The sequence below is a fragment of the Monodon monoceros genome, unplaced genomic scaffold, assembly GCF_005190385.1.
Source record: "Monodon monoceros isolate NGI ecotype Baffin Bay Population unplaced genomic scaffold, NGI_Narwhal_1 Super_Scaffold_18, whole genome shotgun sequence".
In the NCBI taxonomy this organism is placed as follows: Eukaryota; Metazoa; Chordata; class Mammalia; order Artiodactyla; family Monodontidae; genus Monodon; species Monodon monoceros.
The window spans coordinates 33879586-33903874 of NW_021703774.1; the positions used below are offsets into that span (position 1 = coordinate 33879586).

Genomic DNA, 24289 nt, shown 5'->3' on the forward strand with positions numbered 1-24289 from the left:
TCACTATTGTCATCATGATAATGGCCCCCTCCCCCACTTCCCTCCACTCCCATCTGAGTCCCCAGAGTCTGTAAAGTGCTCAACCTTTGTCCTTAAAGTACAGCTCCTTTTACTGGCGGTAAAAAATTAAAATACTGGCCCGACACTTCTATTCTGTGAACAGTTGTCCTGATCAAAGTCTGGAAGCTGTTCCCCCTGCCCTCTCCTAATCTTAGATGGTCCCAACCCATTCCCAGTAAGGCGGAGCTCTCTCTGAACTATCCTGGGGTTTCAAGTCTATGGAGGACTGCATATTTTTTCCTTAGCAGAAATCGTTGTGGTTTTTCCTAACAGCTTTGCAAGTTCCCCATAGAGCTGGAAATTCCCTTCCTGGTTACAGCTTTTAATGGATGCGCAAGAAGCCTGGTCTGGTCCTATCTTTCCTGCTGTGTGACTCTAGGAAGTCAGCTTAAAGTCTCTGGGCCTCAGATTACAGGGATTTCCTAGATTAGGATGGATTGAAGGCTGAAAAGGAAAGGATTTATTTTTGGAGGGCCCTGGGAGAAGGGATTTACAAACATCTCTGTGGTGAGAATAGCCAATTGGGGAACTACCAACACACTTAGATTCCTCTTCTTGAAAAGAAAATGAGCTTAATAATTTCCATTGCTAATTTCTATCCCTTACCCTCACCTCCATGCCTGCCTCCACCCTCAGCTGTTGACTGATAGGGTAGATAAACTGTACTCTCCCCCCTCCCACTTATACACACACTTCTGGGAGGCCTTAGATAAATAGGAGGCAGAGGCAAGCCTGAGGAACTATTATTACTATTATGATGACGATTATGCTTTCAGCATGAGAAACGGGAAGTGAAACTGACTAAAATGCCCAATGATAAATGTCTAGCCCCATCTTCTCAGCCAGACCTAAAGGCAAAGAAGCCGGCCAAAGAAAACTGGGGTCCCACCACAGGCTCTATCAACCTCCTGTGTGTGTGTGTGTGTGTGTGTGTGTGTGTGTGTGTGTGTGTTACAAGGAGTGTCATTAAATAACTAGTTTCCAGGACTTGTGATCTTTCTACCTTATTCTAATGCCCATGCTTCCTCTTTCATGTGATACCCTCAGGGTCCTTCCTTACTACTTCCTTCCCCATTTCCTAGAGAGAGCTTCCAAAGGCTGTCAGATGTTAAAGGACATGTCCAGTGATTAATTGGTTCCTCTACACACACCTTATCTGCTGAGGCCAGGTCTGAGCCTGATGCTTTTCTCTGGAGCCTGTTTTGTCCCCACCACAGACATTCCCTGAGCCAGAGGCCTTTCTTCTCTCTCCCTTCAGGGGAGCTATGTTTTCTCTTCTGTCCTGGCCGCCCGACACTCCATCTGCCTGGCTGATTATCCACATCCTTTGTCTTTCTCAGGAATCGATTATGGATAAACGGTAGTTGGAAAACGGCATGGGGCCATGTAACTACCCCCCGTTGACATTTCCATTCGCAGCACCAGGGCCCCTGGAAACGCTGAAAAACGGTAGAAATGACCTGATTTTCAGACTGCCTTGTTAGCTCAACTTCCCAGGGAGAAATGAGCAGACAGCTGTGTGGGAAGTAAATGGAGCAAGCTGGTGTTTTGGAAATACCCCCGCATTTGGACAATGTTCTGAAAAATGCAGAGGGAACAGAAGAGAAAAGGCTTCAGGACAAGGAGCAGGGAGAGGAAGAGGGAGTAGGATGCTCAGCTCTTGTTCTCCTCCCAACACCTTTAGTGGCTTTTGGACCAAGATCTTGATCCAGAGGAATAGATGATTGGAATTTTGGTTTGGGAAAAAATAACCATCTTAGTTGCATTGCCATTTTTTCCAAGCCTAGAACAGGGTCCAGTGGAGCCCATCCAGGGTTGGCATGGGGGTGAGGTCACAGCAGGGTAACTGATGGGAGAAGAAACTCTAGGATAGAGCCTTATGCCCCAAGCTGTCTATCTTTGGTGGCCTCTGCTCCCTGCTCAGGAAAGCATGGTGCCTAAGAAGACAGGGTTGGGTCCCAGCTTCCTGCCTTCAAATCCCCACTCCAGTCCTTACTTTAAGTCACTTAAACACACTGGGCCTCAATTTCCTCATCTGGGTCCCCGAAAGGATATTAGTAACATCTGCCTTGTAGGGTTGTTCTGGGGATTGATTAACACACGGTGAGCATTTAGACCCATGTCAGGAACATAGGAAGTGCTTGATCAATTGGCATGATTATTATGACTTTTATTTATCTTTCCCTGAGTGCCAGCCACCATCTTCCATTCCATCTGCCAAGCAAAAATAAGCGTCCTATTCTGTGGCAGGCGCTGGACAGTCACTAGGGATGGATAAGAAGTTTGCAGGAGGCTTCACTGCCTGCCAGTTCTCTGTTCTTTCTTAACACAGTGCTTAGCGCACAACAGGTAGTGTCATCTTGACTCCAGTCTTCCTGGTCCTTGCCCCTGGTCCTTGACTGTTCACCTTCATTTGCTTCTTCTGCTGCCCTGCTCTTTCTTTTCCCAGCTCTGTAGAAGATGGTCCCAGGTGTCCCAGCCCAGGCCGTGCTGGAGTCCCGCCAGGCCCTTCCCTGACTCATCCTGGTGAGGAAGCCCGCTAATCTTCCCACTCAGCATGTCTCCCAGGCCCTGGGTTCCCCACACACTCCCTGAGGAAGCTGGAGGAGGGCCGCTTGGCTCTGTAATCACCACACTTCTTGGTGGTAAACAAGAACCAGATTCCTGGGGAGTGACGCAGGCAGGAGCTCAGTGGCCGGGGCAGCTGCGATCACACCGAGAGTTGAAGAAACACCTCTGCTTGGGCCCTGACCCAGGGGAAGGCTGCCCACACACCCTGCTTTGCTACCCTTCCTATTGACAGGGGCTTTTGCACCAGATGGCTCTGCAGACACAAGGGGGGCAGCCAGTGGGCCCAGATTCAGAGGCCTCCCCCACAGAACTGGGGAGCATAGCCCCATCTCTCCTCTTCCAGGATTGGTCTCACCCTCTTCCCTGATCTATACCCAGCTACCACCCCAGGCCATCATCGCTCACTTCCTATCCCTCCCCTCACCGATGCTGGGAGAAGCCTCAGACTCCAGAGGATGCCCTGATCCCAGGAAGCACAGAGTAAAGGCTACACTGAAGGCTGGCATGGCCATGAGCTATCCAAGCCTTTTGACTTTGGGTAACATGGATGATCTAGGGCTTCCCTCTTGACAGTGTGACTTTGGAGTTTAGGATCTGGTGTCCTGGGATTTAGGCCAAACACAGTCCATGCTAGTTCTTAAGCAAAAAGCTGGACTGGCTCAAATACCTCTGGAAGGATGCACGAGAAAATCGGGCAGAGAACTGGGTGGCTGGGAGACAGCTGTTTACTATATGTCCTTTGGGGCTTTTGCATTGTGTACCATGTTCACGTACTAAAGCAGGGGTCCCCAACCCCCAGGCCATGGACTGATACTGTCCCGTGGCCTGTTAGGAACTGGCTTGCACAGCAGGAAGTGAGCGGTGGCAAGCAAGCAAAGCTTCTTCTGTATTTGGAGCTGCCCCCATCGCTCGCGTTACTGCCTGAGCTCCACCTCCTGTCAGCGTTATGGTGTGTTGTATAATTATTTCATTATATATTACAATGTAATAACAATAGAAATAAAGTGCACAATAAATGTAATGAGCTTGAATCACCCTGAAACCATCCCCCCTCCCACCGGTCTGTGGAAAAATTGGCTTCCACGAAACCGGTTCCTGGTACCACAAAGTTTGGGGACTGCTGCATTAAAGGTTCAGAGAGAGAGAGAGAGAGAGATGGAATATTCTGTAATTTTGTAAATCTTCTACCTGTTGGATATAGGGAAGAGTCCTTTGTCTCGCTCCTCCAAGGCAGAAGGGGCAGTGAGGCAGCTGCATCGGGGAGGCCTCATCTGGGTCCGACTTCAGGCTTAGAAGGGGCTGTCAGAGGCAGGTGGCTGCTTGGGGAGATTTTCCAAGTGTCTGAATGAATTGGAATCTTGCACTAAAAGGTGACACGTTGCTGAGTGCAGTGATCCAGGAGGAAGGAGGGGGGACCTGCGACCCTCTAGGCCTGGAAGGCCACTCTCCCATCTCATGGACAGTTAAGCCCCTCCGTACCAGAGAGGTCGACCTGGGCGGGTCATTTGGCCACCTTTGCACTGGGACCCAACACCAGGGGGCTGGCCTGAACCAGCACCCCGGGGGCCCAGTGTCCTTTCTGGTAGATGCCAGAAACTGCCTCCAATTTCCAGGTAATGTGTACTAGTCTTAGTACATTTGTTTCTTTATTTTATTTTTTTAAATATTTATTTATTTATTTTTGGCTGTGTTGGGTCTTTGCTGCTGCGTGCGGGCTTCCTCTAGTTGTGGCGCGCAGGTTTTCTCTAGTTGCGGTGAGCGGGGGCTCTTCTTCGTTGCGGTGCGCGGGCTTCTCATTGCAGTGGCTTCTCTTGTTGCGGAGCACGGGCTATAGGCGCTTGGGCTTCTGTAGTTGCAGCACGCGGGCTCAGTAGTTGTGGCACACGGGCTTAGTTGCTCTGCAGCATGTGAGATCTTCCCGGACCAGGGCTCAAACCCATGTCCCCTGCATATTGGCAGACGGATTCTTAACCACAGGGGAGTCCCCATTTTTTTCTTTAAAAACATTTCTTTCTTTTTTGTTCTAAGTTCTTGCATTTATATCATGTGTTGAAGTTTGCACAGCACTTTCACATAGTATTACCAATGGCTCGCTGTTGCCCAAAGTCCAAAGCCTTAGTGGAATGTCTAGCCCTTAAATCTGCTTTTCGCCCCACATCTTGACACTCTCCCCTGCACACCCTGCATTCCAGCCTGTGCTGACCACCTGCTGCTCCTAAACAGGCTGTGCAATTTCTCGTCTCCCTTTGCTCCATTGTTTAGCGTTACCCCTTTCTCCTCCTCTGCCTGGAGAATTCTTTTTTTTTTTTTTTTTTTTTTTTTTGCCGTACGCGGGCCTCTCACTGTTGTGGCCTCTCCTGTTGCGGAGCACAGGCTCCGGATGTGCGGGCTCAGCGGCCATGGCTCATGGGCCCAGCCGCTCCGCGGCATGTGGGATCTTCCCGGACCGGGGCACGAACCCATGTCCCCTGCATCGGCAGGCGGACTCTCAACCACTGCACCACCAGGGAAGCCCTGCCTGGAGAATTCTTGCCCATATTTAGATCCCTAGGTCAAATGTCATTTCTTTGGTGAGAACTTTCTAGATGACTCTCTCCTGTTTGTGAGCCCTGAAGACCCAAACTTAAACCCTCTCAAGGCCACACCCATTAGGACGGCTATTACCAAAAACAAAACCCAAAAAACCTAGAAAATAACAAGTGTTAGCTAAGTGGAGAAATTGGAACTCTTATGCATTGCTGATGGGAATGTAAAATGATGCAGCTGCTATGGAAATTAACATGGCAGTTCTTAAAGAATTTCACATAAAATTAGCATAGGTTGCAGCAATTCAACTTCTGGGTATATACCTAAAAGAATTGTAAGCAGGGACTCAAACAGATATTTGTACATCCATGTTCATAGCATCATTATTCACAATAGCCAAAGGGTGAAAGCAAACCAAGTGTCCATCAAGAGGGATGAGTGAATAAATAAAAGGTGGTATATATATATATATATATATATATATATATATATACAATGGTACAGCCTTAAAAAAAAGAAGGAAATTCTGACACATGCTACAACGTGAATGAACCTTAAATACATTATGCTAAGTATAACAAGCCAGTCATAAAAAGACAAATACTGTATGATTTCACTTATATGAGCTTCCTAGAGCAGTCAAATCCATAGAGACAGAAAGTGGAATGGTGGTTGCCAGGGGCTGGGAGGAGGATGGGAGTGGGGAGTTATTATTTAATGAGTTCAGAGAACTAATTTAGGAAGATGAAAAGTTCTGGATATGGATGGTGGTGATGGCTGCACAATGTGAGTGTACTTAATGCCTCTGAACTAGTTAATAGGTAAAATGATGCATTTTATGTTATGTATATACATAACTGTCACCATTTACATATATATGTAACTTCTCAAGGCACTCAAGGTCCATCAGGGTCCTCTGAGCATTCCTATGCCCAGTACAATACTTGACCTGAACTGGTGCTCAGTAAATGTTTGTGGATATGAAAGGGGGTGCAGAGTTGATGGTGGGGGTCAGGTGCACGTACCAGGCTGGCCCACATGCCAACTTCTCTCTTCCAGCACATCCAATTTTCCCCTGCACCTACTGCTCCAGTGAAGGGAGGGTTCTAGACATCTATCCAAAGCTGTGGGGAGACCCCTGGCCAGCATCAATGAGCGAGCTTCCAGGAATGAGAGGGACTTGCCCGCAACATGTACTATATAGGTCACACAAAAGGAAGAACTTCCTTTCATGATATAGTGAGACACCGGAAGTTCTGAGAGCCTAAAGCTTTTAAGGTCACACACCTACTTGTCTACATGTAGGTGTGGTCTTTTGAGAAAGTTGACAGATCAGATGGTCTTCATAGGTCCTTTTCATCTCTACAATATTACAGTTTTCATAACCTAAAGAGAAACATGGGGGAAAAAGTTATCTCCTACCTCTGTCATTTAATGAGCAAAACTGAAACAAAATGTGGGTTATGCCACATGTACCTCATATATTTAAGTCATTTCTCAAAAGCTTATACATCCTAGGATCCTAAATTCATTACTGCTTAAATGACTTTATTCACTGCCTTTAACTCTCTGTCTTGGAGGAAGAGTCTTTGGAATTTGAGTAAGATGCAGGTTGCAGACTGTTTCCTTCTCCTGAGCCAAATGCAACTTACAGGAGCATTTAGGAACATGGACTTTGACATGTGCGGAAACAGCATGAGTTTTGAATTCCAGGTCTTCTGCTCTAGTGTGATGACTTTGGCCGGGTATTTAACCTTTCTGAGCCACAGTGCTTTCAATGATTGGAATAGCAGAAATAATACTAAGTACAGCCTGTCGAAAGGATTGAAAGAGATGACTGGTATGAATGTACCTGCTGCATAATAACTGCTCCACAGAGGCCAATCAGTATGTGTCAGTAACAGCTCAAAACTTGGCACGGGAATATTAATCTAGGGAATATTATCTCCCCCTTCATTATACAAAAAGAATGCAGAGGTGCAGTTATTATAGTAGTTAAGTGGTAGAGGTGGGATTTGAACCCAGGACTTGATTCCGCCATGTTCTGCTGCCTCAAAATTATGGTCTCATAGGAAGCTGTTTATTCTTATACACTTAGGAAATCGCTACCCAGTCCCCCACCCCCACACATCTCTTCCTACCTTTCCTACCTTCCCACTCCCATTTACTCATCTTAAGTGAGGGATGGAAAAAAATTCCAGGGGTCAGCAGGTTACCAGACAAAGACCAATGACCCTTTGGGTTGACACACCCTGGTTGTGCTCCTGGATGGCAAATCCCCTTTACCTTTCTCCCTTCCCCATTTCACTATCCAGGCTGAATGCTCATCTGAATTGCAATTGACATGCCAGATACAGGCTAGACTGGAGGGGCAAAGCTTTTAATATGGGACAACAGTCTTGGGCTATCTTGACTACGGTGGAATATTTACCACTTTCCTCTCCATTTCCCATACTAAGGCACAGAATTTACAGTTAGGCAACCTGTAGTCTTAATTAGTCCCGTTTTCCGTCCCTTTGGACCAGGTCATGTCTGTCGATGTTCTGAGGCTAAGTTTCTGTTCCCCCTTAGGTACTTCCTTCTTTCTCTTTCCCTCTGCTCCGGCTGCTCCCTGCTGTGGCATTAAACAGTTAAAGGATGGGGTGCAGATAAGGGTATTTGGGCGGAGGAGCAGAGCATTTCTTCCCCTCTGAGATGTCCTCACATAGGGCATTGCCCACAATATTTACTTTGGGTAAAATTTCTTTCTGTGGATCAGTCCCTAGCACTTTCAGAGATTTCAGAAATTTTGTGATGAATAATTCTTATATATCTGTCATTTTTGCTTTGGAGAATTTCTCAATCTCTCAAAGAAAAACTAGCCTATAAGATGAAGACTGCTTATCTCTCCCTGGCCTCAAGTCATTTTCCTTTCCAAGAGTGAGCTTTCAGTGAAGAGAGCTTTTCCTGTGAATCGTGCTGCCTTCAGCAGTATTTTGTGTGCCCCAGCAATAGATACAAAGGCCACTTTATCTGTGTGCATATATCTATCCAACAGCTTGGGGATGATCGTATTTCATCAAGAGCGTGTTATCTGAAAATTTGCAGGAAATTCACCTCCATAGATTTTCACCCTTTGTCATCCATTCATAATGCCATATCACAGCAAAATAGGAAATTTTTACTCTCTGATGGTGGAAGGCAGGACGGTGGAAGCCTTGAGAAGAGATATTGCCACGGATTCACAAGGAATCCTATCATATAACCCAGTCATGCAAATTAACACAGACCTATACTCTGTAACAGATTAGGTCAAGATTGAAGGAAATTGAGGTGTGGGAGATTTAAAGTTTATCTAAAATGGAAAGTATAGGCCATACCTCTTTAGGTCATTCCTGCCCAGAAATGGCAAGATACCATATTTCGGACATCAAGAAGGATATGTGGGTGTATGTCTGCTTAGGATTTAGAGTGGGGGCCATGAAAATGGACTTTGGGTCAGAAAGACCTGGGTTCTGTGCTTTGCTAACTATGTACCCCTAGGAAAGTTATTCAATTTCTCTAGGACTAAGTTTCCTCATTTTTAAAATAGATAAATGAGGATAACAGTACGTATCTCATAGGGTTGCATAATAGTTAGAATGGGATTTGGATGTGAGTGATAGAAAACTTAGAACATCAGTTGCTGTTATAAGAAGGACATTTATTTCTATTTCATATAAAGGCTGGGTAAGTTGTTTAGGGCTGATACGTTGGATCCAGGCTCCATCTTCTATGCATACTCCACGGATAGAAGGACATAGACTCTTTCTATCCTTTTGCTCTGTCATCCTCAACCTGTGGCCTCCAAATTCATGATTCAAGATGGTTGCTCAAGCTCCAGCCATTACATAAAAATATATATATATATATATATATATATTTATTTATTTATTTATTTATTTATTTATTTATTGACTGCATTGGGCCTTAGTTTCTGCACGTGGGCCCTTCGCTGCAGTGCTCGGGATTCTCTCTAGTTGTGGTGCGCGAGGGCTCCAGAACTCGGGCTCTGTAGTTGTGGCGCGTGGGCTTAGTAATGCCCTGCGGCATGTGGGATCTTAGTTCCCCAGCCAGGGATTGAACTGGCGTCCCCTACATCGCAAGATGGATTCTTAACCACTGGACCACCAGGGAAGTTCCTCCAGCCATTACATTTTTATTCCAGCCACCAGGAAGGAGAAAAGAGGATGAGAAGGAGGAGGACTTACCTCTTTTCTCAACAGCTTCCATTTACAAGTCATGAACACAGACAGCTATAATGGAGGCTGGGAAATGTAGTTTTTATTCCGGGCAGTTATGTGCTTAGCTAAATACTGAAGATTATTTACTATCAAAGAGGGGGAAATGGATACTGGCGGAAACAACCAGCAATCTCTACCACAGACCCTCATGAGATTTAAATGAGGCAATGGCAGGCTGAGCACAGTGTTGGGTATAGAGTAAGCACTCAATAATCGCCATCATTATCATCACCGTCACCATCATCATGAGGAGGTGGGGAATACTCTGAAACTATGACACGACATTTCCTTATTTTAACCTCATCTTTCTGATAAAGTCACCTATATCCACCTCCCTTTTTTTTTTTTTTTTTTTTTTTTTGCGGTACGCGGGCCTCTCACTGCTGTGGCCTCTCCCGTTGCGGAGCACAGGCTCGGACGCGCAGGCTCAGCGGCCATGGCTCACGGGCCCAGCCGCTCGGCGGCATGTGGGATCTTCCCGGACCGGGGCACGAACCCGTGTCCCCTGCATCGGCAGGCGGACTCTCAACCACTGCGCCACCAGGGAACCCTATCCACCTCCCTTTTAAGACACTATGAGCTTCACCTTTTATGAAGGTCAGACACCTTTATGTGTCCTTATGAAATAAAACTACATAAAAGGAAAGCAAAGGAATAATGAACCTAGGATTCAAGATAATGGTTATCTTGGCCAGAGAAAACAGAGGTGGGTTGGGGATGAATGGAGGAACCACCTAGTTAGATGTATGCTACTGTCAAAGTGCTAGTTTTCATTTTGGGTAGTGGATTCACAGGTGCCTACTGCATTATTAAAAATAACTAAGGACTTTCCTGGTGGTCCAGTGGTTAGGACTTGGCTCTTTCACTGCCATGGCCTGGGTTCAATCCCTGGTCAGGGAACTAACATCCCTGCAAGGCGCAGCCAAAAAACCTGCCCCAAAACAAAAGAAAACAAAACAACCAAACTAATAGCTAATTAAATAAAAGCAGAGATGGACCAATGATTCAATGACGAGGAGGATTATAATTAACCAAATTCTATGTACCTGAGGTCTTTCAATTGTCTTTGTGTGTACAGTATTCATGGCATGTGTGTCTGCATGTCAATAGTAGACAAAAATAGTACTTTCTATTTGCATAGACTTTTAACTTTTGAAGTGCTTCTACATATCCATAAAAATTGTTTAAGTAGTTCATTACAGATGGTTGAGAGCTTGGTATTATACAAATAGGACTTTGGACTTCCATGTCCTAAGGAAAAATATTTTATTTTATTCTTACAATAGCTCTACAAGGGAGGCAGGACAGATGTTAACATCACTGTTGGACAGATGAGAAAGAGGGAACTGAGAGGGCGCGGGACTTGCATGAGGTTACATAGTTAGTTAGGACTGGAATGGAACTTAAGACTCTGGATCTCTTGCCCGTCTTAGGTTCTTCCTTTAGCCCATCTCACTCCCCAGTTATTATCCATCCATTAGACATTTATTTCATGTCTGTTACATGCCAGGCACATTGCACTCATGTCTTTGTGTTGATATATGTATATGTTTTCTGGGTGCTGTGTGTGCAGCTTCTGTAATCTCTATGTACTGAGTCCTTGTGTGCCCCCTGGGCCTAACTGGTCCTCGTAATTCCAGAAGGAAGCCCCAGCTGTGGTTTCAGTTGTCTAGTTATTCCTAGGTCACTGGGCTGCAGCATCTCCCCAGAGTCCCAGCTAGATAGGAAGGCAGCTTTGATATCAGGGGCAGATCCCCATGCAGTGGGCACAGAGCAGAGAAGCAAGCCAGCAATGCCTCAGTCATTATAAGATTTACTATTTCATGATCATTTCTAGCTTTTGGGGAGTTCTCATGAACACTACCTCATTTAATTCTCACTCAGCCCCGATATTCAATTTTATTATTTTTCTCCTTGTTTCAGATACAAAGAGGAGAGACTTGAACTCAGGTCATTTGTCTCTAAATTCTGTTCTCTTTCCACTGTGCCTTCTGTCTCTGAAAGGGCAAAAAGAGCTTATCCTCTTTCTAGCCTTGTGGAGGGAAGCAGGTGAAAACTCAGTACCAGGCAGTAGGAAGCCACCGGTGACCCTCTGCAGAGGAAAAAAGACCAACTCCCAGCCCTGCGCAGCCCCAGCCCAGCTGAGATGAGAAGCAAGGAGCAGGTGCTTCCACCTCCCCATCCCTGCGTCCTTCTCTCAGTCCTTGGTCTTCTCCCTTGTGCGCCTAAGGGAAGTGATAGTAGTGCTGCAGAACGGGTGAGGTGTTTTCCAATCTCTGTGGCCGTAGGCTGTCTTTTTATCTTTGAGGAGTCAGAGGAATGGGGAACTGTCTAACTTATCCACCCTCTAGCATGAGAGGAGAGCTTCCACCACCTGCTATTGCAAAGGAGAATCCCTCTGCCCTCACCTCCCAGACTTGTGTCAGTGCCACTCTCTTGATGCTGTCTGCTTGTACCTCTCTTCTCCCCCACAGATCAACACCATCCACCACTGCAGGCCTGAGCACGGCACCTTGCACAAAGTCAAGGTGTACACTAAATTAACTGTGCTCAGAAAGAGCGAGTATTTGTGTTAGGGGAATCATATTTCTCCTTGGTCCATGGAGTGGGCCCTGGAGTGAGTCCCGGGAAGGGACTCTGCTGGGAGGGTAACTTCTACCTTTCAGGCTACCCTTCACTCCATCCTTGCCTGGGCTCGGTCCCCAGGGCACCTCTTCTTAGGATGTTCCCTCCTCTGCTTCTCCCTGAGCTAGGTCTCCCTGTACAAGGGGGCTCTAGAGTGTTGGAGGAACGTGTTAGGGGCCACGTGTGGCCATAGGTAGAGTCACATTCTCTAATTTGGCCTTATCAGTAATTAAGCTGAGGTTTTCTCTTCACCTCAGGCTCCTTGTCTTATTTCTGAGCTGTTTTACTAGTCAGAGTGGGGAGGAGATCAGCAGGAATTTATTTCATGATCATCCCCCAAACCCCATCAGAATATGTATCGACACCCTCTGGCAGCTTAAATTTAGGGCCTCCCCAATCTCCTCCCCTGATCTGGGCTATGCTTAGGTCCAGCTAGATCCTTAGTATCTTCCTCAGAGACAGGGGGCTAAATTGGACTAGAACTTGGCTTCTTCAAAAATACCCATTTCTTATGGCTGTAGGTTTAGGGCCTAACTTTTCCACATTGGAAATCAGGACCTATTCCCCAGACCTTCCCTTTTTGGTACATTGTCTCAGGGAATTCTCTCCACACCCTATTCTTCCCACTGGGAGAGGTGCACCGAATTTGTGAGAAAAGAAATGCAAAACTCAGAGGAAAGTGTTCAAGTTAAAATATTCCATATTTGCCTCACCCTATTCCGAGAATGAGTGGCCTCTGTAATTCCAGGTCACCCCGGAGGTCTCATCTGGCGCATACTTGCTAGTCATCCCCCGCCTTCGAAATACACCCCCAGCTGCTGCTCTCTAAAAGAGCCAGACAATTGGAGAAAAGTGGATTATCTATCTGATTATGCAGCTACTTTCATACGCCTCCCCTTTCCCTTTGCGTGGCCCTGATTATTTAAGAACTAAGATTTCTCGGTCCCCGCTCCTTGTCCCCAGCCCCAGTCCCTAGCTTTGGCCCTTCACGCTCCGGAAGCCTCGCGTCCTCCCCTTTAAGGCCAGCCCCTCCCCCACGCCCACGCCTCCCCAGCTCCGTCCCGCCTCCCCAAGCCCTGCCCCCTCCGACCCTCCCCTTTAAGGACCGGCCCCGGACGCAGACGAGGCTGTGACGCGGCCGCCGGCCCTCGGGCTGGGTACTTTGTCGCGCGGCCGCTTCCCCCCCGGCCGGGGCCCCTCCGTCCCGCGTTCCACCGAGCGCCTGGCCCCCGGGGGGAGGGAGCAGGGCCGGTGGGCGCCAGCGGCGCACAGCGGGACCCACGGAGCCCCGCGACCCGCCGAGCCTGGAGCCGGGCCGGGGCGGGGAAGCCGGCTCCAGCCCGGACCAAACTTCGCAGCCGGGCTCGGGGTGGCGGGGAACCCGTCCGGAGCCGGAGGAGGGGCCCGCCGCGGGCCCTCCCGCCGCTGTTCTCGCGCCTACGGGCACCATGCTGTCCAACTCCGGTGCTGTTCCCCAGCCCGCCGCCGCCGCCGCCACCGCACCATGCTGTCCAACGCCGGCGATGTTCCCCAACCCGCCGCCGCCGCCGCAGCCCCCCGCCCCGGCCCAACCTCACCCCCCGGCCCAGCCGCCGCCGCAGCCCCCGCAGCAGTTCCCCCAGTTCCACGTCAAGTCGAGCCTGCAGATCAAGAAGAACGCCATCATCGACGACTACAAGGTCACCACCCAGGTCCTGGGACTGGGCATCAACGGGAAAGTTTTGCAGATCTTCAACAAGAGGACCCAGGAGAAATTCGCCCTAAAAGTAGGTTTGGGGCCCGAGGGAGGGGAGGACGGGCGAATGGGGTCTCCCGGGGACACCCCTGGCACTCCGCAGCGGCCTAAGCTCTCGGTGGCTCAGCGTGGTCGCGCCGACGCTTTCCTCGGTCTGGCGTCGGAGCCGCGGAGGAGTGGCCGCGGCGGGGCTGCCCGTCCCGCGCGCGTGAGGGGGTGCCAAGTGCGCGGCAGGGGGCGGGGGGCAGCGGGAAGGTCAGGTCCCGGCGGACCACACAGCCGAGACCGAATTTCCGGTCACCTCCTGGTGTGAGTGCCGGGGACTCGAGAGGACTCGTGAGGACCCTGCCATTTTGGGTTTGAGCGGCATCCAGCCGAGTCGCAACGGTTGGCTTCGGGACCACTTCTGCTAATTTTCCCCCTAGTCTCAAGGAAGTGATTTTCGAGGGTTGTGGTTCCCTATCCTCTCCTCCCTTCTTTCTTTCTGTGGGCACAAAAGGCCCATTACTCATTGAGCTGGTTGGTCGGTTGGTTTGGAGAAGTCGTATCTCAGAGGTTTATTTAGCCTCGCTCCTTATTTGGGAGCCGGAATGTGTGATTTCACTTCCCTGGGCCTTGCGAGTGCGGCTGTGCTGCCTTGGGGCGCGCCGGCCGGGGAGGTGCAAGGCTGGAGATTCCGCTGGGACACCGACACCCCCCCATCCCCGCCGCGACCGCCCCGGGCGCGGGGGAGGGTTTGTTTTGATCCGAGAGCGTGCCCCCTCCTACCTTCAGTGCCTGTGAGGCTCCAGATGGGAGGCCAGCAGGCTCCTTTGCGGTGTCTGCTGTTTCCATAGCTCCATTGATCATTGTAAACCGGGTCCGTAAACCACGGCTTGGCCCAGTGCTGATTCCGCAAATCGGAGATGGCCACTTGAGTCCTGGACAAGGGCGATTGGTGGACAGAGGAGGGAGCGTTTTCCTAGAGCTGGGGAAAACCAACCTCTTTCTTTCTTTCTTTTTCTTTTCTTTTTTAAGGGGATCTGGTAGGGGGGAGAATGGGGATTTCAGTGAGAGTATCTACTTCGGAAGTTAAACAGAATGGACTTGGAGGTCTGATGAGTCGCCAGTGCAGTGTGAGCCAATGTTCAGGGTCATGAAAAAGGTTTTCCCCAAAGAGGGGTTTCAGATCAAACCACATCTCTAAAGGTGACCAAAAACGCCTTTTTCCCCTGGGGTGTCTTAATGATTGGAGGAGGAGAAAAATACTTCCTGTGTTATATTTTCTTTTCCCCCTCAATCCCTGTGGCTAGCTGTGTTTCAGCTATTCATACAAAACTCAGATATGTGTTATGGGTGGAAATGTTGGAATATATAATTAGATAGAATAAGACTCTGGTACTTGGGGGTTGTAGAAGACAAGCATGTTCAACTTAACAGATTTTAAGGCCTCTGAAATTATTTTCTTGCTGCTTTCATCCTCCCTTTTGGGGGAGAACTTCAGCTAGCCTCAACACTGTCAGATTTGTTTGGTTTTTACTATAAGCTGTTGCTGAGGGCTTTTGGTTGTTTGGTGTCTACTTTTGGAGAAGGAATATATCAGTATCCTGAACCCTTTAATACTTGTGCCTTAGACCGTTCTTTCCCTACTCATAACTGGGGGCAGGGAAGGAGAGTGGTTGTTTGACCCCGTGGCTCTGACCTCGGGGAGTGGAGTTGAGTGAATACTGTTTGACCACAGTTAACCTGTACTGTTGAGGAAGTGACAGACATTCTTTCCAGGAGAGTTTTCTGTCCCCTCTGAGACGCCATCTGCCTTCACCCATCAGCAGTTTGGGGACACTGGCTGCTCATCTTCTTGGATAGCTGGAATATGGTATAAAGACTTCAGAACAAAAGCTCTCAACTTCTGCTCCTTATTCTATTTAATAGACACAGAAAACCACCCTCTAAAATGCTTTTGGGTGGCAATTCAGATTTCTATTGTAATTAATAGGAGAGAGATTTGGATTTTTTCTCCCTTTGAATGGTTTTGAAAGGAAAGATCCAGCAGTATTTTATTTTATTTTATTTTATTTTTTTAACATCTTTATTGGAGTATAATTGCTTTACAATGGTGTGTTAGTTTCTGCTTTATAACAAAGTGAATCAGCTATACATATACATATGTTCCCATATCTCCTCCCTCTTGCATCTCCCTCCCTCCCACCCTCCCTATCCCACCCCTCTAGGTGGTCACAAAGCACCGAGCTGATCTCCCTGTGCTAAAGATCCAGGAGTATTTTAAATAACACTCATAGTTTGTCCTTCTCAGGTTAGAAGTGGATGAAGATTGAAGTCAGAGTGTGTTTTGACAGGCAGCCTGCTCCCAGATCTTACAAGTTGACTCAACTGTTAAACTGTAGATTTCCCACATATCTTTGTGTAAAAACTTAATAATAGAGGAAGACAGAAGGGATGAGGCATTCAGAGACTGATAGCAGTGTCAACAGCGCTTCCAATATCCAAATACTGGCTGAGACATAATTATAGCTGTGGGGGGAATCTGGTTCAAAGAATTCTGTTCCAGAGACACACACCAAAGAGATTTCTAGATCTTGAATCTTGATTAACTTAACCGTAGGTGCTGAGTACTGAAATGATTTTCAAAACCAGGAGTGTTTTGATTATTAAGCAAGGGAGGAAGATGTGGTGGGGCAGGAGGGATTGCCTCATCGGAAAGGTGCCTGAAGAAAAAGGGAGGAGACCTCTGCTCTACCCGGGGTGTTAGGCCATTCCTGGGGAGTTAGGTCAAAGAGCTGTAGAGCAGCAGCAGGGCCTGTCATGGGGCTTCTGATATCTGCTATCTCACAGCCCTGAGAGTTGGTGAGAGGTGGCGGCTGCCTTGATGCCCTGCTCCCTGTCTGTGGTCTGGTGACCTCTTAGTCCTATTAAATGTAATCAGTGCTTTAAAAATAGTCCCGTTCCGCCCTGCTATTTCTCTACCTCCACCTGAGAGAGGTAACATTTACATGCTTTTTGGTGGGTGCTATGACCTTGCCTCACCATCTCTCCTGGCTGCTTTTGCGAAGATCTGAGTCTTATACTTCTCTCAGAGTCGGAAGGGACTTTAGAGGTCATCTCATCCAACCCCCTCATCTTGCAGATGAGAAAACCAAGGCCCAGAGCAAAGGCTTGCTTGAGGTAATACAGCCATGCACTGGGCAGAACCAGGATTAGCACCCAGGACGCCTGACCGCTTCCCACTTGGGAACTGCACTGACATCAGCAGGCTTGGCCCTGGGACGGGCTGCTGCTCCAGAGCCTCTCAAGCCCGAGGAGCTACTGTCACCGCAGGCCCTCCTTGACTGTCGGCCAGGGGGTGCTGGGTAGGGACTTAGCGGCTTCCCAGCAGAGGTTGCCAGAGTTGGAGAGGCAGCTTATAAACCAACTCAGCAGCTCCATGAGTTTTGAATCTTCAGTAACAAACATTTTTTTTTTTTTTACCACACCCTCCCCTTTTTAGGAAGTGTTTGCTAGAAACCTTATTTACTAGTATTATTTTTTTGTGCAAGAACATGAGAATTCTATTCACTATTTCTTTGGTAGGGATGCCTGGCCTCAGCTCACTTGTGCAGTAATTGGTCCTGTTCCCTGTGGGGTTCCTCAGTTGCTTACTGCTTCATTGTGTCATGGTGACTCCTAGGTATTAGCTGAACAAATTTAATTAAGGCCAGCACCGTTGTCCCTCTCTGCCCTGTGACTCTGATTCGGTGAAGCATATTGTTGCTTTACAAAATATAGAATGTTGTCATAACTTATCTCTGTTTGTCTTTCCGTTGTGTGGATTAGAGGAAACAAAGTACTGTTCCTTCTCCTTGCCTTTCTCCAGCAATCCTCCCTCTCCAGGTGACTTTGTGTCACCGCCATGTGGCTTCCTTGGTGTTCTGAAGGGGAGCTGATCAGAACCTCTCATGGTTGAGAGGGAGAGCCAGGGCTCCCACATCCCCACAGTGCAGGCTGCACCCTCTCCAGCACGCCTCGTGCTGTGTACCGGTCAGGGAGCAAGAGAGTTTGTGGCTGGGTGAGGGGCAGTTTGCTGGATGGAATCACAAGGTGAGGAAAGTTTCATTAATCAACCAATCTCTTTTATCTCCACTGTTGTTACAGTAGTTAACAATTCTCTGAGCATCCTACCATATGCTTTGTTGTATGGAGGCTACAGACATTGAAAGTGGCCTTAAAATTTTGGAGGTCAGGAAGCTTATTTGGAGAAGGTGAAATTAACAAATGTAGTCTAGGGCTGTACTGTCCAGTATGGTAGCCAATGCCCACGTATAGCTATTTAAAATTAGCTAAAATTGATTAATTAAATTAAGCTAAGCTAAATTTAAAAATCAGTTGCTAGCCACATGTCAGGTGTTCAGTAGCTACATGTGGCTAATGGCTACTGAATTGAACAGTGGAGAAGAACATTTTTGACCTTGTAGAAAGTTCTATTGTACTTTGCTGGTCTAGGGGTTAAATTGTGTGGTTGGGAATAGAAGAACTTTGAAGAGGCAATCTGTGAGGACCGAAGGAGCTGAGGACAGTCTCTGAGGAATGAGCACATCTGCAGGAGGTGATGGTGGCGTTGCCCTCGGGGCAGCTGAGGGGAGAGTGGGTCATTTGGTAAGGAGCAAGTGGGGCTGGTGACTCAGAATTGAGCCTAACCGATCTTTGTGTTAAAAGCAGGTTTTAAAGTGTTTGAGGAGCATGAAGTAAACTAACAGGATGTTATAAAGAAAGGTTACAAATCTCTGAGGTTGGGGCTTGTGGTTTTTTGAGGGAAGGTGTAGCTTCTGGGTTCAGAGACCCTGTTCCTTGCTTTGGGCCCTACCCTGGTTGCTGTCTACTGCAGCAGGGCTCTTGACATCCACTGAGGCAGGATCAAAGCTGGGGCGGCTCATGGTTCTTTTTCACTTATGAATTCTGGGCTTTGATAGAGCTTGAAAATAATCTCCAGCTAAGATGTGGCATCAGTGGCTGACAAAAGGGGGAGAAAAGCAGCCCCAGGCCTCAGGACCAAATATTGATGGGTGCCTGGGAAATGAAGGGGTCCTTTTTAGAGGATGACGGTATTGGTATTCATAATTAAGATGTTTTGACTGCTTGGAATGTGAGGAGTTGGGCCATCATCAGTTGGCGGTTTTATTTAAGAAGCAGGTGCAGGGCGTTCAGGGAGAAGCCTGGAGGAGCCAAGCTTCACGACTGCTGGAGGCAAGCTTAACCCCTGGCCACATCCTGGGGATGACGGAGGCCCCCTCCCTCCCTGCAGAGCCCAGGGATGTGTGGAGTCTGTGCCAAGAGGAATGCCAGCCGTGGCGGGGAAGACAGGGCATCAGTATCTGCATCTGAGTCCTGTGCTCTGATGCAGGACTCTCCCTGGTAGCTCGACATCTGTGGCACAGGATTCATACTTTCCTACTCCCTCTCCTCTGCATGAGGCCTTCCCAAGGATCCTGTGGGGTCTCTTTTTTCCCCTCCTCCCTGTGCTGCACCTTTCCAGTTGCTGCAGTGTCCTGGACAGAAGTGGGTGGGCAGGGCAGAGCTGTTCTTCGTGTATGAAGGGGCTGCAGCTGCTCTTGGTAATGAAATAAGGCTCAGTGGCAAAGGGACCCACAGCTCATAGTTCCTTAGAGCTCACAACACTCCCTGCTTATCTTTCTTGACCCTTTCCACCTCACCGAGGAAGAGGCTGGGCCAGTCCAGAAAGATTCAGTGGTATATCCAAGGTCTTACCTGGTATCAGCATCAGAGCTGTGTCTTGGGACCTGGTTCACTGGGACCTCCTCTTGGTCTGGGTTCCTTTGGTTGTTAGAGGTAAGAGTATGGGGATTGTGGACCTGGCAGTGCAAAACTCATCTCCACTAACTGGTCACTAGGATCTTTCTACATTAGTCATCTTAGAAACGGGGACATTGGCATTAAGATGGGACCATGCCACTGAGCAGCTTGATGTACACCAGATATGTAACCAAAATCAGATTTTATACCTTTTCTAGTCCTTAGGGGAATAGTGATATTTTGTGTTTTAAGCTATGTATGGATATAAATATCTAGGGATGAACCCGATACCATGGGTTATGTGCTAGATTCGAAAGAAAGAGAGAGAGAGAGTGAGAGAAAGGAAGAAAGATAGATAGAGCTAGTCTTGGTGCCCTGCTAGCTAGCTGTGTGACTTTGAACAGGTCAGTTAAACTTTCTAGGCCTCAGTGTACACATCAGAGGGCCAGGCTGCCAGTGGCTCCTGGGACACGGCAGTGGATAGTGGAGGGCTGTGCTGGAGGCAGGAGGCAGGAGAGCTTGCTGACTTGCTGCACGTCTGACCATCGGCAGCGTCTGGGCCAGCCTGGATGCCCTTTTGATAGGCTCGCTGCTGCGTTGCAGGGCAGCTCCCGTCCACTTAATTAATAGCCATCACTGACCAGCTGTGCCTTCTCTTGTGTGAAGACTTGGTGAGTGTTCCAGCAAGTGCCTCAACAGAGAGGATGGACTGTGTAACTCAGTGGGGTGTGAATCCTCTCCTTCCTTGAAATCAGAAGAATCTTAGCGTTCTGGTGGCTCAGGGTAGAGATGGAAACTCTTCATTTTTTTTCGCCATCTGAAACTCCTTCCCGTTTGAAGTTACGGGGCCAAACGTGGCTGCTGTGGTTGGCTGTGCAGGCTGTGCCCGGCACAGGGCATCTGGCTGAGGGAGGAGGAGGGCTCTAATCCAACTCACTGTCCATTTGTCAGGCTTTGCCTTGGTGTGTGACTGGGTCCATACAGATGGGTGCCTTCTTCTAATTCACTTGGAGTTGTAGTATGGGTTTGGGGCTGTTCTGAGGTGAGAGCTGGGGACTGATTCCCAGAGCTTATGGGGAAGTTAGGATGTACATCCAGGTACCACTTCTTATCCGTAGGACTGGGTACTAAGGGATGTAAGGAGACTGAGGAAGCAAGAGGAGTGGGAGATGCCTAGCGAGGTCTGTTTTCGTTTCTCTTCTTCCTGCCATTCAGGGCTAAAGCAGTGCTTTTAGCCCTGGAGCTTTGGACTGAGGTCCTGAGTGCCAGGCCACAAGACTTTGTTGGAGGAAGAGGAGACTGAGTGGAAGCTGGGATAGGGTTGTGCTCCCCTCTGGCAGTGCAGAGTTCTTGGGGGTCTTTATTCTCTGATCCGGTAAACACCTTAATGTGCCATCTGCCAGGTCGTATAGGCTGGGACGTGGCTCCAAGGTCAACTTTATCTGTAACTGATGTTCCGTTCTAAGACCAGCCAAGCTGTGTGTTCATTCCGCCAGGAACCTGAGCTGTCCAGAAGGATCGTATGAAAGGGCATCTTACTCTTGAGGGACGTTTCCAGGCATCTCCAGGGCCAGTGTCCATCCAGGGCTCTTCCAGGGAGGTGAGGAGTGAAGGTGAAGCCTTTTCTGTCTCAGGGAAGGTGTGGCGAACATCTCTGTTTGGCTTATGTCCGGGATGGTTCTTTTGAACCTGAAGCAAAGGCGAAATCTCTCTAGTCGCAGGTAGAGGGGCGTGGGAGGAGAGCCCTTGACGGCCCCGCCAGCTTCTCCACCTTCATGCTCCTGTGGGGCTCCTTACCCTCCCGGGCCCTCCCAGGAGGTGATTGAGTTGATCACTTTGCTGCCATTTTGATTATTCATATTGTTATGAGGCTCCCAGCCCACACTGGACATGTGTAACCGGGCCTCCCGCCCAGGGCCCAGAACTGTCACTCAGCCCCTCTGTCTCAACGGCTAAAAATAAACCTGCCACTGCTGCAGTCTCCCCCCACAGCCAGGCCCTGACGCCTGTCCCAGGTCTTCCTGCCACACTGCTGAGCTGTGTCTCACACTCACTTGCGCACCCTCCCCACTGGCCCCCTTCTCTTCCAGCCTGAGCTTGGTGGGTGGGTTGGGGCCAACTGGCTTTTCTGAGCGCTGAGAGTGAGCCGTGGCTGCTGCTTCTCCAGGTGTCGAGATTTATGTGTGGAGGCTCCGTGGAGCTCGGGGAAGGATGAATTAGCCAGGGAGGAGGTGAGCGGGCTTGGCACCGTTAGACTGTGTGTGTGCTTGCATCCAGATCTGGCTTCCTCCAGACCGCACCCGCAAGCTAGCCTCCCTGGCAGAAGGAGTGTGGGGATGAGTAGAGGAGTCCAGCACGGCTGTTCCAGGCCCTCACCCAGCCACACGCCCTGTGGCTGAGCGTGCTACCTGCCCCAGGACTCCTGCCCTGTTGCTAAGCTATACTCTCCACCTCCGCAGCATGGGGCTTCAGGTTACCAGATTCAAAAGTGTGACCTCATCTCTTTGGCTTCCAAGAATAACGGGGCCCTGGCTCTCAGGGCCTGTTTCATGAGTCAGGCCATGGCCCCTCTGGCCCTCCCAGCTCGGCCACCTGCAGGATGTCACAGAGAGCATGGGTGTCTTCTGCCTCCTGACTGTGGGGGGCAGGGCTGTTGGTGATCTGTGTCCCTTGAGGTCCATCGAGGTGGCCTCTTCTCCTACTGCCCGTGGATCCTGGGGCACTATAGAACAAGGAGAGGAAACGGGCTCGGGTAGCTGAGATACCTACTTAACTGATAGACACTGGGCAGAGTATTTCCTTTAGTTGACTTTGACATTCTCTTCTTTCTGATTTTTGTAATCCTTGGACAGGTGTTGGTACTAATCCTGTTGGATAGGAGGATTCTGTGTTTTCTGGTATTAGGGTTTATCTGGGAGAAGGAGTGCATGGGAGAGAGCCGAGGTAGGACTTGGGGGACCCTCTGCTTTCAGCTAGAGTTACATACCCAGACCACGTCTCCATGACTGCCTACTCCTGTCTTTCCCCGTGGGGCCTCATTTCCTCTGCAGGGAGAGATTTATCTGCCAAGGCCCATTGGCCTCTGGAGGGGAGGAGTTGGGTGTAAATTGCTAAGAGTTTATTTTTAACTCTGACAGAAGGAGTCCCTGTCCTTGGAGTAGCCATGCCCTCCCTCTTCTCTCCCTCTCCTGGGCCTCCTTGCCTGGCTTCTGTAATTCTTAGAGGAAGGGATTTTTAAAGGAAGGATTTTAAAGGCAGGCTTCACAGGAGCCTTAGGTGAGGGAAGCGTTTCTAAGTGAAGAATCTACAGATTGCTCGTCATGCCTGATTTCTGCAGAGTTCAAAGAGTTGGGGGGTGGGGCAGGAGAAAGAGGGGGAGCCCTGGGCGCTTGAAGCCACGTGTGTGGAACTTAGAGCATCCTAGGAATGCAGGTGGCCTGGTGAAGAGCCCAGTGTGCCCTGGAGCTTGCTGCAGTCAGGCTGCTGCCTGGGGGAGCAAGGTCTTCTTGTACCTTTCCTTGTGCTTCTCTCCTCACTGGCCCCCGGATCTGAGGAAGGCTGGAGGCCACGGGGCAAAATGAGTGCGTAGAGTAACCTGCTTTGCAAACTCTCACACTTACAGAAATGTCGTTTTGCTATTCCCTTTGACTGCCAGGCTCCCCAGCACCATATCCCTTCCACTGGAGCCCATGTGGGATTCCCAGGGACTTCCTCGCTTCTGTGTCCCCTCCCCCTGGCCGCACTCCAGTCACCTGTGCTCTTAGGGAGGAGGAAGGGGCTGTGAGTGCCCCTTCCTCTGTGCCTCATCTCCCCTGCTTTCATGGTCTCTTTTGGTTACCTTGCTTTAGATTTTTTAAAAGAAAATAAAATTGAGTTGGAGGTGTAATTAGAGAAGGAAGGGCTAGAGAGTAGAGGTGGGGGTGGGCTGGGCCTTCAAACATGTGGCCGACCCTGAGGACCCTGGCCTGGAATGAGGTCTTGCCCCCTCAGTTCCTTGGAGAGCATGGGGATTAGTTTACCTAAAGCCCAGCTCTGATCATGTAGCTTCCCAGCGTAAACCCTTCCATGGGTTCCCTTTGGACGCAGAGTTCAGGAGATTTCCAAATCCTTCTCAGATCTGACCCCAATCTGGTTTTTTCTGAGTGTGTGCTGTGCCTCAGCTTAAGTGGCTTATATATGCTGTTTCCTTATGGGGCTCTGCTTTCCAGCCCCACACCCTCACCCGTGGCCTGTACCCCATTCGTCCTATGTCGCCCTTACCACCCCCACCCCGTGCTCCCCGTCCCCAGCCCGTCTGTATCTGCCTCTTCTACCCGGTACACATGCTACTCCTTCCTTCGTGAAGCCTTTCATGCCAGAAGCAGGTCTCCGCCATCCCTCCCTGTCACACTTGCCAAGACACTCTTACATTTTCTTTCACATTTTAAATGTATTTCTCCATGTGTGAAGTGGAGATATTGGATTGTAAGTTCCTTGAAGACCCACGTCTCCATTATTTTTGTATCCTCTCAGTTCTATGTAGTGACTATACGCCGCCATTAAAAAAAAAATTCAGAGAGTATTTTGGCATTGTGCATTATACCTAGCTGCCTCACAAAGGTGGGAAAACTGAGTAATAGTGCATGCTGCCTACATAAGTGTAAGGTACTAGCAGTGATCCTCAGGGTGGAGGGGGGTGGCCCTGGGTGAGGGGCAGTATTTGCCTGGGCTCTCTGAGAATGAGCCA

General features: G+C 49.1%; 1 protein-coding gene across 1 annotated transcript in view; it reads left to right on the forward strand.

Annotated features, from left to right (window-relative positions):
- The first annotated feature begins 13492 nt into the window (after positions 1-13492).
- The window catches only part of MAPKAPK2 (MAPK activated protein kinase 2), a 44948-nt gene continuing 34151 nt past the window's right edge, over positions 13493-24289 (forward strand). The window contains exon 1 of the mRNA XM_029228518.1: positions 13493-13810. Within this exon, the coding sequence (XP_029084351.1) occupies positions 13493-13810 (318 nt within the window). The remainder of the gene's footprint in view (positions 13811-24289) is intronic.